The sequence below is a fragment of the Acipenser ruthenus genome, chromosome 16 (genome assembly GCF_902713425.1).
Source record: "Acipenser ruthenus chromosome 16, fAciRut3.2 maternal haplotype, whole genome shotgun sequence".
NCBI classification, from domain to species: domain Eukaryota; kingdom Metazoa; phylum Chordata; class Actinopteri; order Acipenseriformes; family Acipenseridae; genus Acipenser; species Acipenser ruthenus.
Genome location: NC_081204.1, coordinates 4,310,010 through 4,333,552, shown reverse-complemented (window position 1 = coordinate 4,333,552; position 23,543 = coordinate 4,310,010). Strand labels below are relative to the sequence as shown.

Here is a 23,543-nt window from a genome sequence, read left to right as displayed (position 1 = left end):
CCACAAAACATTTACTTCAGTGATGCATTTCTTGCCATATAAAAAAAAAAAAGGAAAAACAAACTGTTGATGTTGCAAAACGTGCAATAAACAATTCACTGTGTTACTTCCAGGCCCCTACAGATCTGTAGATGTAATACCAAATGCTTATTTATTTATTCCAAGTGTAAATATTGTTTTGCCGTGCATCCCAACCTGGTGGTGGCCCATGATGTTTTCACAATGGACTATTTCCTCAATCCGCAACTGATCACATCTGTATTATTGTGTTGGTGCCTCCAAACCTGTGTTCAGGAAGGGTGTCTAAAACCAACGGAAATGTTAAAAGCAAGGGAAATCCTTTTTACGTTCCTTGTCGTCCCAAAGAAATTTGAAATGAAAGTGTTTTCAGCATAACCTAAACACTTGTTGGATTTTTCCCGCAGTTAAAACAAAGCTCTACATCCTCTACAATCACAAATGAGTATTAATCAAAGGCTACACAGTTATAGTGGATGTGTGCCAGTGTATCCAATGGCTGTATTTATTGTTTATAAAGAGATTCAAGACATTATTAAATTGATCTTTTTAATGTAAATGTTATTCTCTCATTAGAGATGGCCCAACTCCAGCACGCTGCTGTCCAGCAATTGGTACTCTGTACAATACAAACACTTTGGAATCCTTTAAGACTTGTGATAAGAAAGCACTGTTGGAGAAAGCAGCAAAAGAGGTAAGATAATTATATGTTAAAAGACAAAAGGCCCTGTTTAGTAAAGGCACATTTTCTCAACATAATAAACCAATTTCAACAATATAAACCTTTCAAGAGAATTGCTCAGAACAGTAATTTACCTACTCCTGGCTGGATTTATTTTTGTATTGCTAGTTTTAACCAATGTGCCTTTGCTCTTGCACTGGTTGCTAAATAGGTTCCAATTTAAGGAATTAGTGCTCTAGTTTATGTGTGTGTGCCAGTTATTTTAATGTATTTTGATGGACAACCTTTCCTGAGTAAGTAAACAGACATGGTTTCTCAAAAAACATTTACATGATTCTAAGTGCAGAATTTTAATGGGAACTGGTAACACTTAGAACTCATTAAGCAGTTGCATGGCAACCTGTCGCATTCTATGTGCTTTCCAGTAATAAGTAATCTGTATAAGTATCTGCTAAAACATTTTGGTAAATGTAGAAATTATAAATTGCTCATTGATATAAATTATATATGCAATACTCTTAATTATGTTTTTATAATTTTACAAGAAAAAAACAGCAACACATTCATTATCTTCATGGATAACAGTGACCAAAGCATTTCTCTACAGCATTCTAATAATATAAGATTCTAAGTACAGAAGTAATTTGTTATTGCTGAAGAACTACCTTGAGACTGTTAATTGATCAGTTACATTGATTTTCCTGTGTGCGTAATTACACCACGTCAGCATAATGTCTAGTGATGCACTTTTCAGAATCTGATTTGGTGGCATCAATGCATGACCTGCTTAATATTTCATAATACTTAGGTCTTCTGTCTAGTAGATGCAACAGTGTAGAATTGCTGTAATGCCATTATCTGTTCCACATGTTTACATTCAATTGTCAATTTTTGCAATGAAAACATGGGTTTTTATTTCCAACAGATTTGGGACGCGATACAGTCTGGTATTGTGCTTGAAACACCTTCCCTTTTAAACAAATTTCTACTTCTGACTTTTGCAGTAAGTAAGCGATGTATTATTTAGAGAGGAGCTGTTCATTTACATTCTTACGTTGTACTGTTTTTGGTTTCTTTAACAGCTGTCTAGAAAAGTGTCATACATCCAGACCTTTATTTAACCCATCAAATCAGATACATAACCTTTTGTGACTTTAAAACTTTTTTTTTTTCAAAAGTTTGGAAAAAGTATATTGCATTTTGATAAAAAAAAGAATCTCAGTTCTGTTTAAGAAAAATGAGTTAAAATATACAAATTAAATTACTGACATACTGTTGTAAGAGATTTTCAATTTTCAATCTCTTGTCACTGTTTGAGATCAGCTACACCACAGAGAAAGCTTGGGTAAACTTAAGACTGTCTGCTTGATGTTCTTAATCTATAGAATTTCAAAATATAAGATCCCTATGTCTAAACGATGTGCTTTTCTATAAGATTTACACACAACCTCACACCCTTTCTTTGTTTTTCTTGTTTTTTAAATTAATATCCATACTAAAATGCATGGCTGTATATTTGATTTCATTGTATTACCCCCCTGTTCGTAGCATAGCATTTACATGTGTAATACATGTTGTTTCAGGATTTAAAGAAGTATCGTTTCTATTACTGGTTTTGTTTTCCTGCCTTGTGCTTTTCTGAAGGGATTCACATGGTTCAGCAGCCCGTTATCCTTGAAGAAAAGTTCTCTTCCAGACAGGTGTGGAGTCTCTAATTGAACATATTTTACGTGTGAATGTTTACAGAAAAAAAAGTTTATGTTGGCTCTTTATTCATTTTTTTTCAATGCAGTTATGTATGTGGGTACACTTTTGCTTTTCAGGAATGTAAACATGTTTGGATTTTGTTTGCAAGAACTTTGTCAGTCTACAAAGATCCATGCTTTAGATAAGTTTACAACACATAAATAAACTGGTTGCACAATATGAGGGAGGGGTTGGTTGTGAGACTACTTGTTAATTATTGTATTCGACCCTTGCATGGGGATATAGTGGAGGCCGCATCTACTTCACACTTCACATATATCTGGAGAACCACGTCTCCAGTTGCCATTAAACTTACTATTAATTAAGTACTAATTATTGAGTGCTAAAACGGGTTATTCCCAGTTGATAGAAAATACTTTTAAAAACAACAGACTTCCACAAATGTTCATATAAAGTACAATTTATTTATTAAAACTGTGAATTTTAATGTAATTTAAAATATAAATTACTGGTAATAGAAGATAAAATGTCCAGTTCAGTGACCTAATAGTTATACTGCCTCATGCACAGGGGTAAATTGTTATTAAAGTTACTGTATATCAAATTTGTCTCCAAAGATTCAAAAATTACAAGAAGCCTACGAGGATCTTTGCCATACAGATGGAGCTGCTGCACTTCCATACTTCCTAATAAAGTTTACAGATGATTCAGTTTCAGTGTCTCCTCTAGGAAAATGGAATGACTTCTTCAGAGATCAAAAAAAGGTACAATAACAAAAACAAAAGAAAACACTGCAACCTAAATGCGACTCTGATGGCTATACATGGTGTACATTCAGAAAGTTGTCAAAATAAGATATTTCTGCTGAATAATACTTACTAGATTACTCTCAAATTGATTTTCAATAATCATGCTTTTTATTTACTGATGTTTTCATAGAGTTCACACAAAAAAATTTTTGCATGACTGAGCTGCCTTGTGGTGTATCGTTGTTAAAGTGCTTTTTATTTTTTAATCTTTTACTATAATACTGTAACCCAGGTATAGTGAACACCATTTATATCCCCTTCAGTCACAATGTTTTAAATGTGATTTTAAAACAGTTTGTGTGAACTCTATGCAGTTCGAGAAGCTGCCCTGCCAAAACTGAAAAAAACCCAAAAAAACCACTTTGCATTATAAAATAGACACATAGATAGGAAGCTTAATATGGTGTAATTATACACACAGTGTGACTGAAGGGGATATAATCCACAGTCTTGCTCAGATGTTCTCAATATGAGTATCTCAATTCTTGTCCCAAGGTAACAGTTGGTGTCTATGATCCTTGCACCTTGTCCCAGTATCCTGGATGGCCCTTGAGGAACCTCCTCATTCTTGTGGCCTGCAAATGGTAAATAGAACAAGAACATCTGTAATCTGTATTCTTTTTGCATGAGCTGTTCAGACAGGCTGTTTGTTTAAACAGAACAAACACGATTGTGTAAGTGAATTCCATTTTAATCAGGATTTACTGTACCTTAACAAATGTATTTAGGTTGTTAATTATTACAAATACTGTACATCTGTATAAAGGATTATGCAGTATATGTTATACAGATTTATATGAAACCTTGATAGCAATCAACTCTGTGTTTTAAACAAAAAGTTCAAACCATGTGGAACACATGACCATGAAGCTTTGTTGAACTTTAAATGGTAACAAAGTAAAGTGGGTCAAACTAAAATGGGATCTCTAAACTGCTTTTTACATTACACATAAATACCAGTACAAGGAAGGGTCTTTTGTACATGCTTAGGATAATGTAGAGATTGATAGAGACTGTCCTACTCATTTATGTTGATCTTTGATGTTGTTGACATTGACAGGGGAGGTGTCCTTGATTCAATTGAAGTACTCTGCTTCAGAGACAGGACCATGCAAGGAGTGAGAACTACTAAGCACAGCATCTTCTTTGAATTAAAGCTCCCCAAGCTAACTGCTGGCTCAGGTAATCTGCAGCATTTCTCCATCTTTCTAGAACAAAAATATATCCTTTTTTAAACACACCGGAATAAGATGAAATACATTATAATATTAATAGTTACCTTTGATGCATCTAGTTTTGATCAGGGATGTTGAGCATTGTAAGAGATGCAATTTATGTTCAATTAGAGAGCAAAGAGTTTTCATTATTAGATGTTGGTTTAATTAACCTTTTGCTGAGATGTCTGTGTGGAAGAGTAATTTATGTGTAACATGTTGTCTAAGGTAAAAAAAGAAAAAAAAAATAGGCTTGGTTGTTATCAATAGGTGTACTCTTCTGCCAACAATGAATTAACAGTCACCACAGATCTGTCACATTTGAAGTGAAATTTAAAAATGAAAATAAATAGTTGTTCCTCTTCATTGATTTTATCATATAAATTATGACTAGCTGTTTACCAATGAAAATACATCTAGTATAAAACATATATGCATGCATTCAAGAGCCCTGCTCTCAAAAAGGTCCACTTTAGTTTCCACCTAACAAAAACCTTTGGATAAATGAACTTGTGATAAGCTGATATTATACACATCAGAGAATTCCCTTGTTACAGCCAGTGTTACAGACTGTGCATTTCAGGTGATAGCTGATGCTTTAGCAAACAGCAAGTGCTTTAAGTAAAGCATGGCAGTGCCAGTTTCATCGGCAGTGACAAAACTGTTGGAGTATGAGCCTGCTGCGCCAAGATGTGCCCCTTTTCCAGGGAAGAATTTTTAATTTATGAAAAAACTATAGATGCTTGTTAGCATTTAAATACTGATAGATGATCTCCCTACACTTTTTCTATTCTCAGACTGCCCAAAAAGTGTTGGTTGGGAGAAAAACCAAAAGGGAAGCATGGGACCAAGAATGGTGAATCTCAGTGAATGCATGGACCCTAAAAGGTATTGGTTATTCTGCCTATGTAATTGAAATGTGTCATCTTCATCTAATGGTATGGTTGCACCTACAGCTGTACATCTCTGTTAATGCTTTGGTGGTGTAAAATAATGTAAAATGTTTTTACTTTTGGAAAGACTGGCAGAGTCATCAGTTGATTTAAACCTGAAACTGATGCGCTGGAGATTGGTTCCGTCTCTTGACCTGGAGAAAGTTGTTTCGATCAAATGTCTTCTTCTTGGAGCTGGCACCCTGGGCTGCAATGTTGCAAGGACCTTGATGGTAAGAGACGGATGGATTAGGGTAATGCTGTCTGGTAGGGTAAATAAGGACATGCCTGCTGGTCAGGGTTTTATTGTGATGCAATTCTGTGGTACACATCATTGCGGTTGTTGAGAGAAAACCCTGATAATATGAGAGTTAATATGAAAACATAACAAGAAGAAAGATGATTTAAAGAGGAATCTCTAGGTCCAGAAGTAGTGAACAGTAAATAATGCACCTAGAAAGTTATGTGGTGTTTTGCTGGTTTAGGATCAGCATATGATTCAGTTTGTCTGTTGACCTGGCATCCGAATTGTATATACAGAAGGGTGGTGAAATGTTAAAATGTGTTTTCTTCTCCCTGTTCAGGGTTGGGGGGTAAGACACATAACTTTTGTGGACAATGCAAAGATCTCTTACTCAAATCCAGTGCGTCAGCCTCTGTATGAATTTGAAGATTGTCTAAGTGGTGGAAAATCTAAAGCTCTTGCAGCTGTGGAAAGATTAAATAAAATCTTCCCTGGAGTGGTAAGTGAAAAACCCCTATGACATAATTTATTATATTTGTGAATGTCTAAAGAAAATTGGCACGAATTAACAGTGATAAACATGTTATAAATAAACCTAGCTGATGCTTCACCGTACGGTTAGTCATGGAATTTGTTTCTCTTGTATAAACCTTAAATAAAGGTCTGGTTCTTGCATACTACATTCCTGATTGCAGTTCAGTTAAAATATATCTGCATTTCTTATGAGACAGACTGTAAGATTGTATTTTCTTATGTGTAGATTTAGACATATTGACCAAACTAACATACAGAAAAACACATGGACCTACTATTGCTTATATAGTCCCGTTTGTTACTGTGAGGTTATTGTATTTATGATTTTAATATACCTTTTTTTAACCACAAATTAAAATTATATATATATATATATATATATATATATATATATATATATATATATATATATATATATATATATATATGTATATATAATATTCTTTTATATTGCAAATATAGTCAAAAAGAAAATGAAAGATGAATATCTTTGAACGAAGTATGTGTCAAGCTTGTTGATATGTAGACATCAAACAGTCTATACTTGGCATTTCAAGACTTGAGAAATAAATTCATAAATTGTAGCTAAAGGCAGGAAGACCCTCTAATTCTCTGAATGCCTTAGTGATTTATTTTTTCACTGAAACAGCCAGATATGACTTCCAAACCAAAGGCTGCTGACCCCAATTTAAACATTTTTAGTTAATGAAATAATGTGTTTAACAGTTTTCACATAACCCTCTGTGTCTCTGCTTCTCCCTCTGGCTTTGATTTGCCTTCCCTTTCTGTTACATTATGTATTTTACAGACGTGGGTGGCTTCAAAGACCCATTTTTAAATAAAATGGGAAATTTACTAATATGTTATATCTTCATGGCAAAAGTTGAAACAGTCTTGTGAATAAGGCTCTATATGTCAAAATATGTGTCTTCATTGCATGTAATGTGAAGAATACATTCTTGCTGTCTGTTGGTATTTTATTTATTTCATACTGTAAGGAATTATGAACTAGGAGCTATGAGACACAGAAAATCTGTTACACAAGCACACTTATTTTGTCAGTGAAAACCCCTTTTAGAATTAAAAAAATACACACTAGTAGCTGTTATGTTACATTCTTTTGAATGAAATAACACTTAGCCTCATTGATGCACCAGCAATTAGTCATGTAGAAAATACAAATAATAAAAAGCATTGATGAAGATTGTGGGAGTAGGGATTAAAGGTTAATTCCTCCTTTTTTGCCGAGTCATTTGTTTGGAGAAAGACTGGTTTAAAAAGGCTGTGACACATTTGTAATATTTGTTTGGAAATACTGTACATTTTAGATTTGAGTAATCTTGTGTGGACTTAGCACAAATGTTGTTTTCCATACACTTGATTCATGGGGCTGGAGAATGTCATTAATTGATATTCAACAGTGGTCCGTGTAGTGGGCTGTTGGGGTTTGAACTCAATGGAGGTGAAGGTAGGGTTAGTTTTACTACATGTGTCAACGTCTGAGCAGAATGTTTAAGTGGCTAGCACTAGGGACTATTTTATTCTAACCTTCAATGTCATTTGCTACTGTGGTATATTAGGTCAGGAATTCAGATATGCATATATTTTTATAATAGAAAAAATATCTAAACACCATTATTCCACACTGGCCACATGCCGGTGTGAGTCACAGTAGCTTCCGCGTTCCATAATGCCTCTTCTGGGTTTGGGTCTAAGTGTTGTTATTGCACTGTTCATGCTAGTGGGGAATATCCCCCATGATTCAATGTATTAATCAGTTTCTACACCACCACGCTGAAAAATGCAAAGATTATATATATTTTTTTGCAAGTTCACACATATTCCAGTAAGTCGTTGTACATTTTCTTTGTTTTACATAATGTAAACCATGCCCTCAGCTACATATATTGAGTATTTCTACGGACAACCCCTCGTTTGTTGGGTAATCTTTTAGATTTAAATTTTCCTGGAGTTGGGTAACAGCAAAGACAAATTCTACGCTATCCCTGTGCAGCTATTAATATTTTAATTGTTTATTAATAGTTTTCGTTCCCTCTCTGAAATTAAGACGTTAATAAGTCTCAGTCTAATATGTTACAACTAGGAGGCGATTCAAATTCTTATTATCTTCTATTGATTACTCTCAAGCATTTTCTCAGTTGTTTTAATATTCTCTACATGTCTCTAGTGGGCAGGGGCTCATGTAAAAGCTGCCAGAGAACTAAATTGAAAGCTTTAATGCCATTTTTCGAATGCATCACATTTTATCTTAACATATAATAATTCTCAATAAATTCAGAACATTTTTTTAATGAGTAGGTATTATAAATCAGTAGGGTTTAAAGGAGGGATTTGAAACCAGCAGGTTTTCATAAACGTTTATCACAAATAGAATGTCACATTACTGAATGTGCAACATGACTGATGAACAGTATATGAAGGGTAAATAAAAGAGAAGATCAAGTTTGACTTGTGTTGTTCATGGCCACAGCTTGGTGCATTTTCCTGCTCTCACTAGATCTAGTCTTTTTATTCTACTCTTCATTTGAAAAACGAGGTGTTCCCCAACTATCTGCACAGTGCTCTTGAGGAAGGTTGCCTCCTGACCCTCTGATTGCTTGGGGACAGATGTGCATGTCAGGAATTGATGTAGCCAGGGAGGTTGTACTCATTCATTTCTCATTGTTCCCAGGACTGAGTAACATGGGATCCCCAAAGGGAGATAGGTTCTTATGAGACACAGCTGTGTTGCAGTGTGTTTAACAAACAAACAAACAAAAAGGTTAAACCTGCATTTTCTAAAATTGAGACCCTGGGTCAAATCCAGATATTCTTCCCAAAACCCCTTTTTCCCAGCAAAGACAACATGGGGTAAGTTTGCTACATAAAAAAGGCTCTAGCTGGAGACTGCCCATGACTTGGAAAACCTGCAAAATTAGGCATTCTGTTCAGCCATGGTTGATTGCAGTTGATGAGACGAGGGAGGTGGAGGTGGGGATTTCTGTATAGAAATCCAAACAGATAAAAAAAGGCTCAGCGGTAGATTACTTTGTAATAAATGAGCTAAATCCACAAGTTGCTGACTGTCAGGCTCAGGTTCGTCATTTATTTGAGCTGTTGATCGCCATCATGATCCTCATCAGCAGCTATTACCTCTCATCTGCAGGGCTAAAATATCTTAATGTATTGGCAAGTCTGCGTCAGTCATCATATCCTGTTTTTTAATGTCCTGCTTAGTATGTATCTGAAGCCACTGAACCCTCTGTAGGGTTTGCTATGCAGAATGTGCACAGCCTATTGGTCACATTGTTACGAGACAATCCCTTGTTTAGCACCTACTCTGATTTATGGCAAGGGTGACAGCTTTTTGTTCTTATTAACTGTAGGGTGTAGGGCAAGGTGAAGTGCATTCAAAAGACAAGTGGCTCAATAAATGTTACTACATTCTGTGAATGTGATATGAGTCTAATTCTCTACAGAGCACAAATTTGTATTATTTATATGACTGTCTGTATGCTCCCCGCCAAGGTTGTTTAATAGCTGCTTGACTGGAATAATGACCAAATTAACCATCTCGACTGTCATCCCCATTTCACATGTATATCTATCGGTGACTGTGCTCAGGGTCAGGGCGATTACTTTTAATCACACAGGGGAAGGTTTCAGCAGGGAGGATGACCTTCTTTTCTGCCTACTTTACACCTCAGATAATAGGTTTTTTGGACATTCTAATTGGAGAGAAAATACAAATTGTGTTTCCTAGACCTAGCAGGGTGTCAAAATAAGAGGGATGAACAAATAGAACGGTGACCATTTATAGGGCTGAATTACGTTATTGCTATTTCACTTGAAATGCGTATTCTAATTCCCTGTGGGGGGGATTGCCAGGGGAGATTATTACCACAAATCGAAGACTCAAACTAATACAGTTAGTCCACAGAATAACTGGATTGAAAGCCATACCCCTTTAAAGTGTTCACCAACCTTGCCTGTGGCTTAAAATAATAATAATAAATGCAATACTGTTACGCTTTGCAAGACACCGGCATGCTTATATTACTGGCCATTTCAAAATGCTCCCCCTCCCTCCCCACCTAGGCTGTAATAAAGTAAACACATGACATAGATTCTTAGAATTTGGACTTGGAGAAGTTATACTTGTAGTTAAGTTATTGTTGTTTTTTTTTTTTGGTTTTTTTTTTGTAGAATGCCCAGGGCTTTAACATGAGTATTCCCATGCCTGGTCATCCTGTGAATTTCTCAGAGGTAACGATGGAACAAGCTTGCAAGGATGTAGAACAACTCGAGAAACTCATTTCTTCTCATGATGTTGTTTTCCTGCTAATGGACACTCGAGAGAGCCGATGGCTTCCCACTGTCATCGCAGCCAGCCAGCAGAAGGTAAATTGCAGAGTATAATCAGTTATCTAAGTGCTAGTTTGTTTCTAAGAAACACTATTCTAATGGGTCACTTACAAATCAGATGTAAGGGGACATGGCGTAAAAGATGAAACTGTATGTAATGTTCTAAGAATACTGGACACGACTTGCTAAGCCTTTACACAAAAAAAAACAAAAATGATTAATTAATGATACATAACTTCAGCTGAAATACTAGGTTAATTCAATAAAATATAAGATGCTGCCTTAGAGGCTAATGGTGTGCTAGCAAGAGACAGGTACTGATCATCAAAAAGCCTATTCTTGCAGCTAACATTTTTTATGTTCTGTATTGGTGTCTAAGCAACCGATACTATACACTTTCTGAATGCAGGAATCTGATTTGTCATGACCAAATTCTTATCTCTGTGATATCGCTATTACAGTACATACTTTCAATACACAGCTACTGGAAGAAAGTAAGAATCGGATAGTAATTCAGTCCCCGATGTTTTTTCTTTGTTTTCCTCTAGCTGATTATTAATGCAGCCCTTGGGTTTGATACCTTTGTTGTAATGAGGCATGGCCTTAAAAAGTCTAAAGAGCAAGAATCGAGTAAATCGGCTGGTGCTGCTGCCTCCTGCAGTGCAGTGTCTGCCCCAGGGACCTCGCTCTTTAACAACATCCCTGGCCACAAACTGGGCTGCTATTTCTGCAATGATGTGGTGGCACCTGGGGATGTAAGTGTTACATTTACAGGATGTTGATAATAGATGCTAAAATAAAAAAAATAAAAAAAACCTATGTCTAATTTTAGAAAGTCATACTGAAGTACATTGCATCCTTTATCTCACTTACACAAAAAAAATAGAAAATTGAAGGGCATTTGATTAGTGAACCAGTAAAGTTTAGTACATGTCATGATAATATAGTGAAATAATTATTTGTGACTGTAGAAAGACACAGTGAAGCGAGGCATCTGCTTTCTCCATTCTTTTCTTTTTTTTTTTCTTTTTAGCCCCAAGTGGGAGCATTTTTATTTTTAGAAGCGGATGTTTGAGTAAATAAATGCACCTTCAATTACTAGTGGCTGTAAAGATCACTGTTATGATCGCTGGATTTGCATAAATGTGTCGGTTTACTATCTTTTGGTGTAAAATATATATATATGTAAAATGTATATATACGTTTTTTTTTTTCTCCTCCCAGTCAACCAGAGACCGTACTTTGGACCAGCAGTGCACTGTGAGCCGACCAGGTTTAGCCATGATTGCTGGAGCTCTCGCGGTGGAGTTGATGGTGTCTATATTACAGCATTCAGAGGGGTAATCCAACAATTAATGGCAGATAGTGTTTTTTCACCTGTTGCCAAGAGCTGTGTAATTAGTGTAACCTTGCACTAAAAAGTACTACATTTGTCAAGCATATAGTAAAGACAACATGTTGGGTGTATGCTACAGTAGTATCCTAGTGTTTGGCCGTGGAGAATCAGGACATGGACAGGACACACTACAACGTCATGGTTTTGCAAACATAAATGTTAATGCTTACTAAAATGGTAATATATAGGGAGTTTATAAAGCCAGTACAATAAACACACAATCTGTTTAGCCAGTTACTGTATTGCACTTTTTATGGTATTCAACCTGTTCAATAGCTTTTACATTTATATTGCAAGTAGCACATGATTTACAAGAGTGTAGAGTTTCCTAGTGCCTTCTGTAATGACAGAATTACCAATCAGCAAATGATGGATGTTGCACTTAAGCAGTGATGCGTAAGTAAGAGGTCTTTACCATATGGTAATGTCTGCCTTTTGAGAGAAATGTCTAGAGGATGCTGTTTTAAAAAATATTCTAGCAGTCGGTTCATGAATGAATGCTAAATAATCAACTTTCAGGAACTCTCTGTTCCATTTTCTAATTAAGAGATATTAATATTATCTCATGTCTCTGCTCTGAAAGTACCTTGCTAATTACTTTTCTTTTCCCTGCTGGATCTGTTTTTCACACTGTTATTCCTTCAGCTTTTAAAATCCTTGTCTGGTCAAAGACTTGGGGATCCTCCGTTGATTTTGTATTGGATGTTTTGTATCAACTGCCTGAAGCAAAATGTGTGTATAAAGGGATGCTACTAAAACCTAAAACTAAATACAGTGCACGCCATCTCTCTCCGAATGCACAACAGCATGATGGTAGTTTGAACAAAAATACAATTAAAAAAAATAACTTTTATATATGAAATAAATTATAAATATGGGAATTATTATAAGCAGTTATGTGTAGGTGTTGCTTTAGTATGCCAAACACCTGACCTGTGTACGGTTTTACTTAGGTCTGTCTGTAAGTCACCAGATCATAGAACAGAACTGAGGCTCTGCACTATGAATATGAATCATGTCTTGAAATTATAGACTGATTGCAGCTAATTAGATGAACAAATGAGCATCTGTGAAGGGACTAATAGATACGGAAGATCATTCTTAGTATGATTATTATTTTAAATTCGGTATAGTTATTTCTGTAGAAGAGTTGTATGTAATATCATTCCATAGCTTTACCTATCCTACTTTTTAACTCTTCCTGAAGTGAAAATAATAATGATTCATATGATAAAAAATAACAATAGTGAAAGTTTCAGCCGATCTATGATATTAAGAAAGTGTATCTTTTGAAGTGTAAATCTGTAGCTGGAACAATTGTGTTTTTTTTTAATTCCTGATCAGTATTTTATGTTACAGTTTATACAATTCAGAACATGTAATCAAGATTGACTGACTAATAGAATGCTATTTCTCTCTCCCCATCCTGTGTCTGCTGGTGCCGGTGGTGGTGCTGGTGCTGCCGGTGGTGGTGGCGGTGGGGTGTTATTGCTTTGTTCTTTGTTATGAATGTTTGCTCCGTGGTATCGCACTTATGTGTGTCATTCGATGTCAGGCTGTCAGTGTTCGTACTCTTTAATAATAATGTCACTCTAAAACACAGGCATTTATATCAGGCTAATGGAACACAGCTGCACAGTTGCTTAAAAATAAAAATTCAATATTCTTTATATAAGGTTGCAGGTTAGATCTTAGTGGATGCAGGAGAAAGGTAACCAGCTGTGGAGCTCTTAAAATAAAAGTAATAAAAAATAGATTTTGGCTGGCATTTATTTGGAATGAAAGAACTATGGATAAGAAAATGCCACTTTGTACATCGTAGCCACATGCCGACAGTAAAAGGATCATACAGAGGTTTTCGATACTTCTAGTAATGAACACTTCATTCGGATGTGATGGCCACATTTGTTTCTAGTTGACGAACATTAGATGCCAGATGAAAACATGATGCTCAACCCTTCTTTCTTATTTCAGAAAAATACTGCTCAAGCGTTTTGGATACATTCTGATATTTTTAAGTTTAGGCAACTATCTAGTCTGATTATCTGAATACAAATAATGTGTTTGTTTGTAAGTATCTTGGTCTTACAAACAAAAGACAGTGTTTCATAATAATTAGAAAATAATATGCACTCCCCTGGTCATTGCTTTTTATACCATCTATATGATTTGCTACCTTTAGTGTAAAAGTCTGGGGCAATTACCGGTCTGCTAGGTTGATGTGTTATTCTGACAATAAGAAGCAGCTAGCTAGTGTTGAAAGAGAGAATGGAATTCCTGTGTCATGTACAGGCAGATAAATCTGATTTGCATGTTATTTAGCTGACAGAATTTGGTTCCAGCATATTTATATCCAATTTAAATTAAGTAAATCCCCACAGGTCTGCAACATATTGTCAGCAGGTGTTTAGCCAGTGAGTATTATTACGCAAAAGCACTGCTGTTTATACAGTAAGTCCATTTTAGGGACAACTGATTAGGCATTGTGATCTGCTGATTGCTGCTGACACAATGAGGAAGGCCATCCTTAAAAAATCATTACAAAATAACTAAAAAAAGAATAGTACTGTGTATGATTTTTTTTTTGTTACTTTCAGCCTAGGGCATTTCTTTCAAATGAAAAAAAATAAAAGACTTGGTATTTTGTATTATTATTTTTGTAACAAAAACCCTGTGTGTGTGTTTTTTAGGACCAGTATGAAAGGCTGAAGGTTTTTGGTTCAGGACTGTGCTTTCTCATGGAGTGGTTGCCTTTTAATTGTATCTGTCCTGGTTGATTACACTTTTAAAATATACGCACATATAGCTTTAAATGTAATATTATTTTCATGCTAGTCATTTTGAGGTACATGCAGTGTACAATATACTTCAGTAGTATTTACACATTTTGAAACCTAATTAAATTGCAAATTGAAGTGAGCATGAGTCATATCACTTCAGCTATAGCTGCTGTGTGCTGGTAATCAGACTTTAAAGTCTTTGTTGATAAAGGGCTGCAAGTGGACTTGGTTGCAAGTGCAGGTCATAAACACTTGCCCAGTAAACCCAGCTAGAAATACTTACTGGGTGTAAAAGCTGAACTGGTAATGCAAGCTCAGTAAGCCTAAATGTAGTCTTTGGCCAGTCACTTCATACTGCTCTTCGACGATTAAGCCAACTGAAAAACTGTATTTCTGTAACAGTACTTAAACCACATTGTGGTATTTTTGCCATTACTCCTGACTAGGCATTATGCACTACACATACATGTGCCTATTAGATGTAATGTAATAGATAGATTGAGTGCATCTGATAGGTTTCAAGTAATGCAGTTTTTGCATGGATTAAAATGCTGAGGAAACTTTAAAGAGCTTTGGTTCACTAGCCCGTCTATTTATTCTTCCTTTGACATGCTGTAGCATCAGGGTCAGTCACCCAGCATTGCTTGAATGAATTCAAGACCATAATGCAGCACTGCATGATTATGGAATGGCTTGAGAAACAAAATGCAGAATTCATTCTAAATGGGGCACACATTCTGAGCAGCCTAAAACGCCAACTTCTTACCAGTTTAGAGAAAGCAAGTACTTAAATACAGTTGAGTGTTCAGATTCTGCATTTAGCAACTTGGAAATAAACACTGAAGCTGAAACAGAATGACATTCTTAGTAAATGTTGTCTAAACCAACCCCAATGTTTCCTTATTTACAGAGGTTATGCAGTAGCCAGCAGCAGTGATGACAGAATGAATGAACCTCCAACCTCTCTGGGGCTTGTTCCTCATCAGGTTAGTGTACTGGAAATACAGCAAGAGCCTTCAGCTCAGCTGCGGTACTGCGACTTACAAAATTGAAAACAATTCAACAAATTCTCTGTACACTTGCACGCTACCTATCTATTTGTCTACATTACTTAGTTTTGCCAGGGAGATTGAATCTATTGATTTTAATTGATGCCCAACAACCCAACAAAAGTAAAATGCATACTGTTAAGTCCAGCTTGAGCAGTCTTTGGCTTATTTATGCTATTTGAAAATCTAGTGTAGCAATGTAAATCATGCTAAACTATGAACCTAGTTTGAGTTTTAATAGTTGGAGCTGCCCATAATAATTGTTAATAGAACTGTAAATGGTGCAAATATACAAGTGTTAGTAATTTTTAAGATTTCTGCCGTAATGTATACACAGATGTGCTAATGGAAAGGTCAGGGCTTTAAATTACACCTTTAACCAGCATTTATAAGCTATGCTGTCCACTGAAAAAATAGGTTTCTGTATACAAATCTTTGCATATATTATAACTGCATTAGACTGCAAGCATGTACTGACAGTATGACTTTCAGCCCCAGATGTCAAGAAAAACAGACATGACAGCTTCATGAATTGCAGAAAAGAAAAACTATGTTGCACAGCCGTCAGTATCATACTTCATTTCTTCCAGAGAAACTGTGATTTGGATGAATATGAGGGGAGTTTGTCACATTGTATTACCATTTTTGGTTAATGCATCACCGTCATCTGTTTTCAGCAGAATTAAATCCTGGATAATACTGTGTGTTCAAAACCGTGAGAGTGTGACACTTTTTTTCCTGTAATAGCAATTTAAAAATAGTGTGAATTTGAAGGGTAAAGTGGTAATTTATTATAATGATGAGATTATTCTGAATCAAATTATTTAGCATCTACAATAAAAACAAATGAAGTGTAGAGGTGATGTATACAAAATGGATCAGTTCTTTAAAGATACGTTTAAAATGACATACATTTATATGTTTAGCAGGGCTGCCTTTTATTGCTTTAAGGGTGTGTGAGCACTTCACTGATCTAAACTGGAGGTAAAAAAGTGATGAAGATGGAATGAGACTTTTAACATAAGGCGACACTGCCACCTTGTGGTATCAACTTGTACTGTTCAACAAAGCTTTGAGATGACATGTATCTGCTGTACCAAGGACTGCCAAACACCCACCGTAGATCATATTTCCTAGGCCCTACTTGAACGTTAACCTGGATGGTTTTAGATTGATTAATCATTACTTGTGTCAGCTCTAAGGAACAACATAATGCTGCAGCCATATACATACAAATGGAAAGTGGATGTGGGACATACTGTCAAACAAGATTAAAGGTGTTTTTTGGGGGTTTTTTTGTACATCCTTTAACCACAAAATGCTTGCTAGTTAATTTTGTTATAACTTTAAGAACAAGAAAAAAAGCATTCAACGTTAACACCTGTCTGTAGATATTAAAGGGTTTAATTAGCTCAGGTATGAGGTGTCGAGGGGTGCATTGCTGTCAATTTGAATTACAAGACACACCTTGTTCCTGAGTGGTCTACTTAGTGCCAGGGCTGTGATCTGTGGGCATCTATATATCCTTGGCCACATTGTATGTTGGTTCCTGTTTTTATTAAAACTATCATAGCCAATCAGCATTAGCTTACTTAAACCTGCTCCATAGCTGAGAGATCACTTTCTTGAAATTCTGGCATCTGTATGTGCACTGTTCAGAAGCCAGTATTGAAATATGACACAGGATACTGCTATTTCAGTATCATGGGCGAAATATCACAAAAACATCTCAAGTTTTGCAGTATGAAAACACTTGGCTACCACTTTGATATGTAAAGATGAGCCCAAAAGTCTGTAATGCATTTGTTTGTACTGATACTAGCTTTTAAAACTGTAGCTATGCTTACAAAGATGTAATTTGTTTATTTTAATTAAATAATAATAATAATTACTCTACCTAAAGGAACTAACTGTTCTATTGATCTAAATACCAACATATACGCAATACTGCCACCATTTAGATAATTAAACATAACCATTATATAAAACACCAGAAAGGATTAATCATTTTAATGATTAACCATAACTTGAAACATTAAATTAACATATATAGTAGTACTAAATACATTGTGTTTGAAAATGTGTCTAGTACTAAGGTTATTTTGAGTACTACAGAACGTGATGGACCATATCTTGAAGCAGATGCAAATACTATTTATTTTAAAAGATATACAATGGTTTTAACAGTATAATATGAGAAAAGAACAATTCAAATAGGAGCAGAGCAGTTTCTTATACTGTTAAAATTGTTGAATTTCTTTTAGAAAAATTGTGCCTTTCCACTAGCTTCACAGCGACACACGGCCATAATATTTAGCTTTTTTTCCAATGACATGGTCAGATGATCCCTCATAATATTTAAATTCCCTGCAAGAAGTTAATCACAAAACCTGATTCTGAAAAGCTATTCAATTCTGCTATAGTTGTTCAATCTAGTGCTATAGTAAATAAAAAAAACAGCTAGAGTGAATACAAATGATGAAGAATGAACACCAGGTGGTGCTAGAATCTAGCACGACTTTAAGTAACAAAGCTCAATAATGGGTTGGTAGAAAGCAATTGGTTACAGGGTTAAAGTATTGTTATGTATTTCTTAATTTTTTCTTTTACAGATCCGAGGATTTTTGTCACGATTTGACAACGTGCTCCCTGCAAGTTTGGCTTTTGACAAATGCACAGCTTGCTCACCAATAGTAAGTTGATTTTGCTGCTGCTTTTGATTTGAGTTTTAATACCAGAATCCTTTGAGAAATAAAACTATAGATATCGAAAGTAATTTTTGTGCTTTGCTGATTTTAATATTTTTTAAAAAGTTTTTTTTTCTATGACAATAAAAGTGATGCCACACTGACCAACCAAATAGACATGCTGAGCCTGGATAGCCTTAGGACTTGAATAATGAATCTTTTAAATAGATTTCTAAATATTACTTCATTTTCTGTGTGTCTTAAATTTTCTCTAGAATTTGTGCCAAAGGGCACAGGTTTGAGGGGTTTTTTGTTGGTTCAAGGACACTTCTCAGACTCTTTCGTTTGGTGTTTTACTGTTTGTTTTTTTTGTTTGAAAATCAAACAAACTGGTCAACATTTCTGAAGATGTACTCCTTGTGGAGACTGCATACTGCACCTGATCTGCAGCTATGGCCAAATGTTTCACCTAGAATTTTAGGATTGAGACATCATTTTTAAAAAAATATATATGAACATAATTTAGATTTAATTTATTTAACACTGTGTATGCAAAAGGATTATATTGCAAAAGTCTACCGGAAGTCATAATAGCAGTACAGTATTTCATGCTAGATTTTGAAACTTCACATTTTTCAATTTGTCAGTTTTTTGTTAAGTATATGGAAAACTACAAAGCGGTATGTAATTCAATATATTAACGATAACACTGTTCAGCAGCTTTCATTCTATTCATGAAGCAAAGTTAATTCTGTAGGGTGATGCAAAACATTTGGCTGTACAGTACACAGATCATTGGGATCATATTTACTTTGGAAAACATACATTTGTGTAAAAGGCCATATGGACTTCATCATGACACGCTTGATGTCACTGTCACATGTAAGTAATTAACCTCCGTATTTAATATCTTGACTGCCAGAGGCATAGTCCTGCTGAAAGGTTTATGTGTCGTGAATCATTTGTTTAGCCCAGTCAGTCAGTCAGTGTCGTCTGCACATGTCTTTTCAAACTGCGGTTCAGTGAACTGTGACACTGTACTGTAATTGTTCCACAAACGAGGATGGCTGAAAAACTAACGAGCCCCAGAATATGGGTTTAATGCTCTTGAGCAGAACACACTCTTCCTTGATCATCTCCTCACCACACGTACATCATGCCACCTGAGTGGAAACTCTTTTCTATAATTCACCTTTTTTTTTTTTTTTTTTGGCTCCTACTTAAAAATTGTTTATACAGCAAGGCCATTTCTAATCTTCTCGTTCTGAACTCCCTGATTATGTGCTTAATAAAGGGGGAGGGGGAGGGTTCTTGCTACAATTTCTGTTGGCATATATAAACTCTACTAATGCAACATATTTTTTTTTTTTATAAATAAATTAGTACTGTACTGCATAAAGTAGTCCTGAAATGCATATTGCTTCTCCTGCGTTAATGTAAATTGACTTGTTTTATTTCAGCTTGTCTGCTCCTGTCAAGATTGATTACAATGTGATCCTGTTATAAAGTTACTACCATACTTAGAGTGATGTTTATTGCTGATAGTTCCTTACAGTTTAAGGGGATGTTTATTAATTTAGTTAGAGTTGCATTTAATCTCAGGGAAGTGTCAATCTTCATTATTTGAACTCTTTGGATTGCTGCTTAAAAAGTACAGCTGTAATCATTTTACAAATATATTCTATGTGTTTAGAACTGATATTTTATATTCTGTTATATATCACCCTTGTCATGTTAGATTGACAGTGCAGACTCGCTGGAGTCAATTTTAATGAGCTAAATATTTCCACTCCTTAAGTCTACTTTAGTCCTGCTGATGTTTAATGGGATACCATGTGAAAAGTTTATTAAAATGAGATTGATAATATAATCCTAACAGTATTGCCTGTTTTAGAATAGTTACCATTACCCCATAGCCTCTAACTCAGGCATGTATATTGTGCATGAATATATGTTGTTTTTGTTAATGATTATTCACATTTCAAGTGAATGTCTGAATTGCTTTTGTAAAGGTCCAGTATAAATACAAAACTAGATGATAAAGTAGTTTCAAAGAAAGACATTTAGAGCTATGAAAATGTGATCTTTTCTGGGAAAAGCCTATCTAGTTACACCACGCTATTATGGCAGTGAGGCAGTTTTGAAAAAACGTAGGGCGTACCACATTTAGCTGAAAGTGGTAAATGCAAAACAGATGTATGTCCTCTGTGTCACATGGTTGCTAAGGCTTTATGAGCTACATCAGACAAAGCTTGGAATCATGGGATCTCGCGTTGGGGAAACAAAAATTAAATCCTGTAAATGTTCCAATTTGCACTTTCCATTCCATTTTTTTCACTACAGTCAATATGTGGTTTGTTTGAAAAAGGTAAATAAATAAATAAATAAATACTATGACAGTATAAGCAAACAATTACCCTAGCTAGGTTTGGCACCCGTTTGTCTCTCCTTCCCTCACCCCACCACCAAAAACAAATTTTCAGGTCTAGGAACTATCTCTGTAAAACTATCACTAAATTTATTGTGAGTCTCTCCAGTAGTTTAGGAATGGGACTGCTGTTAACCATGTTTAGTGAATTGTTCCACAGTAGAAAGGTGCCAGATTGTATATTAGGGAGTCAGCAAACACTCTGGCTCATTGCCAGAGCTCTGTGTGTGGATATGCTCAGACTGTAGTTGCTTATGCCTTATCTACAGTGTATGTAAACAGAGACTTCCAGTGTCTTATGTTGGCACATTTTGCAAAACACCCGATTCATCCAAAAAAATAAGCTTGTACAGTAAAAAGAAATATTCTTTATTGAACACAGGGTGTGAAATAAAAATGGAGTCCAATGCATCCACATGTACATAGTCCTAGTATTTGTGATATGGACAGTTGTGAGTTTGTTGTTGTTGTTCTCACAGGTTCTTGATCATTATGAAAGAGAAGGGTTCCAGTTCCTGGCAAACGTGTTTAACTCTTCACATTCCTTTTTGGAGGACCTGACCGGGCTGACGCTGCTTCACCAGGAGACTCAAGCAGCAGAGGTAGGAGACCATAAAACTGACCAATCGACTCTTGCTGTTATGGCATCTTTTGATACACTGTTTGGATAAATCACATATTGAACATTATCTACAAAGATCTAACCAAAGTGAAGCATGAATACAATACATCTATTGGCCAAGAGATAAACACTATATGAAAAATTGGGGCAAGTAGAACTTTAAAGAAAACTTTAAGAATGAGTCCTCGGATCCGTGCTTATTTTTGCAGGGTTACTCCAAACTGACATTTATTCAGGCACAGTATTAGCTGTAATTTCTATTTTTAAAAAACCCTTTCCGCGATTTATTGAACAGTTTTAATTATTGAACCTTATAGTCCATTGTCCTCCAAAGTTGACATCTCCTCAACCAGAGCTTGTAAATGCATCTCCTCAACCAGGCTCTGGTAAATGCATCTCCTCAACGGGGCTTGTAATTGTATGCTGGCATAGCTACATACTTACACCCCCAATGCAATGCCATGAAGCTTATAGTCTTAACATTGTTTGAAACAGGAATTAGACAATGAATGTAATTTTTTTTTTTTTAAAACCCTATGCATTTAAGGTTTGAAATGATAGGGGAGTTTTGTTTTTGAAACACTAACCCCAGACTCATCAGCAGGGCAGGGATTTGATCTCTGAACTTACTGAAGCCAGGGCAATACAAGAGCACACTCACTAAGCTGATAAGATGTCTCCAAAATGCAGGTCTTTCTAAATGAGTAATCTGTGTTTATATTAGATAGCATGCACTCATATTTAACTAAACATCAGACGCTGGTCGTGTTGAGTTAGCGATGCATAGAATTGTAGTATGATTGATCAGCTGAAATACCAGGACATTATGAAAATACAATTGCAGTATTATGAAGGTATGAGAAGACAAATAATAATAGTCCAAACAACATTTACAGTAAAATACAATTTTTTTTTTCCAGCAAGCAGATATGAAGCAGTTTTAATAGTTTGCTTGTGCAGCGCACATCTGGGTTTTATTTGATTCCTGTGGAACATTTTATGTTTTCTGACAACAGTTGGAGCTCGGTATACAGTACAGTTTCATCCAGGGGCTCAAATGACAAATATGCCTTCAGGGGCCATTGGAAGCTGTGGGAAACTCCCACATCAGCATTTTGTTTTCAGTAGCAATGGCAGCAATTCCTAGAAACTTGTGGGATTCAGTCCTCCTATACTATAGGACCTATAGGATACTATAGGGATGCACGGAGCTATTGTTCTTTAAAAAATGTAGCAACAAAAAGTGAAAGAAGAATGCTGAAAATAAGTATTTCATAACATCATGTTCGGAACTCTACTGTGAACTAGATTATATAATCCCTTGATCTGGAAATGTAGTGCCATCTAGTGGTTAAATAGTACACATTCTTAATATGGCCCTAATATATTATATTTTATTTTAAAGGAGTGCTAACCAACGCAATGCACATTTTTTACTACCATTACAAGTGTTAGCACATTATTCTTCAATAAAGAAATAACCAAAATATCTGCTATAGAAGAAATGAATGACCAGTGAACTGCCTTCAATTAAGTGTATTATTTAAATGATCAGGAGCCAGGAGTTCCATGTTAAATGCAGTGTTCTTCACTGATAGCTACGTGAACAACTCCTATTAGAAAGTCTGCACAGGTGTGATTTATTCATGCTGTGATCAGTTCAGAGCAGGCTTAGAAGGGGGCTTGTTCAAACTCCTGCCATCTGGTAATTTCAATAACATACCGAAACAAGATCTGAAACCCAGGTGTCTTAAAATGCACTCGACTGAAATATCAAGAAAAAAACACAATAAACGCAATACCAAAAATGTTTTAAAAACATTGCTTTTATCGATTTTTGTTTCTCTAAGTCTTTGCGGTACTACTTTTGCCTTGTTTAATCACTGTGTCTTGGATTATGGGTTAGGCAAGGATTTCCTCTTGATATCATATCAAAAATACCTAAACCAAAACAAAGAACAAATCAGGTTAATTTTATAGCAGTACAACCACACTGGTGATGAGCAATCAGTAGGACATGGTTTCCAAAATTCGCTGTCTCTCCCGATTATGCATTTTAGCTCTAATTCTGTAGTG

At 35.5% G+C, this 23,543-nt stretch overlaps 1 protein-coding gene across 3 annotated transcripts in view; it reads left to right on the top strand.

Moving 5' to 3' along the window:
* Window positions 1–23,543, top strand: part of LOC117412555 (ubiquitin-like modifier-activating enzyme ATG7) — a 48,415-nt gene that overhangs the window by 3,169 nt on the left and 21,703 nt on the right. For all 3 annotated transcript variants that reach the window (XM_034021020.3, XM_034021018.3, XM_058988479.1), the window contains 15 exons: window positions 595–712; window positions 1,626–1,703; window positions 2,284–2,400; window positions 3,025–3,171; window positions 3,712–3,800; window positions 4,277–4,398; window positions 5,228–5,318; window positions 5,451–5,595; window positions 5,947–6,105; window positions 10,347–10,541; window positions 11,054–11,260; window positions 11,730–11,845; window positions 15,592–15,667; window positions 18,343–18,423; window positions 21,325–21,447. In XM_034021020.3, the coding sequence (XP_033876911.2) occupies window positions 595–712; window positions 1,626–1,703; window positions 2,284–2,400; window positions 3,025–3,171; window positions 3,712–3,800; window positions 4,277–4,398; window positions 5,228–5,318; window positions 5,451–5,595; window positions 5,947–6,105; window positions 10,347–10,541; window positions 11,054–11,260; window positions 11,730–11,845; window positions 15,592–15,667; window positions 18,343–18,423; window positions 21,325–21,447 (1,864 nt within the window). The remainder of the gene's footprint in view (window positions 1–594; window positions 713–1,625; window positions 1,704–2,283; window positions 2,401–3,024; window positions 3,172–3,711; window positions 3,801–4,276; window positions 4,399–5,227; window positions 5,319–5,450; window positions 5,596–5,946; window positions 6,106–10,346; window positions 10,542–11,053; window positions 11,261–11,729; window positions 11,846–15,591; window positions 15,668–18,342; window positions 18,424–21,324; window positions 21,448–23,543) is intronic.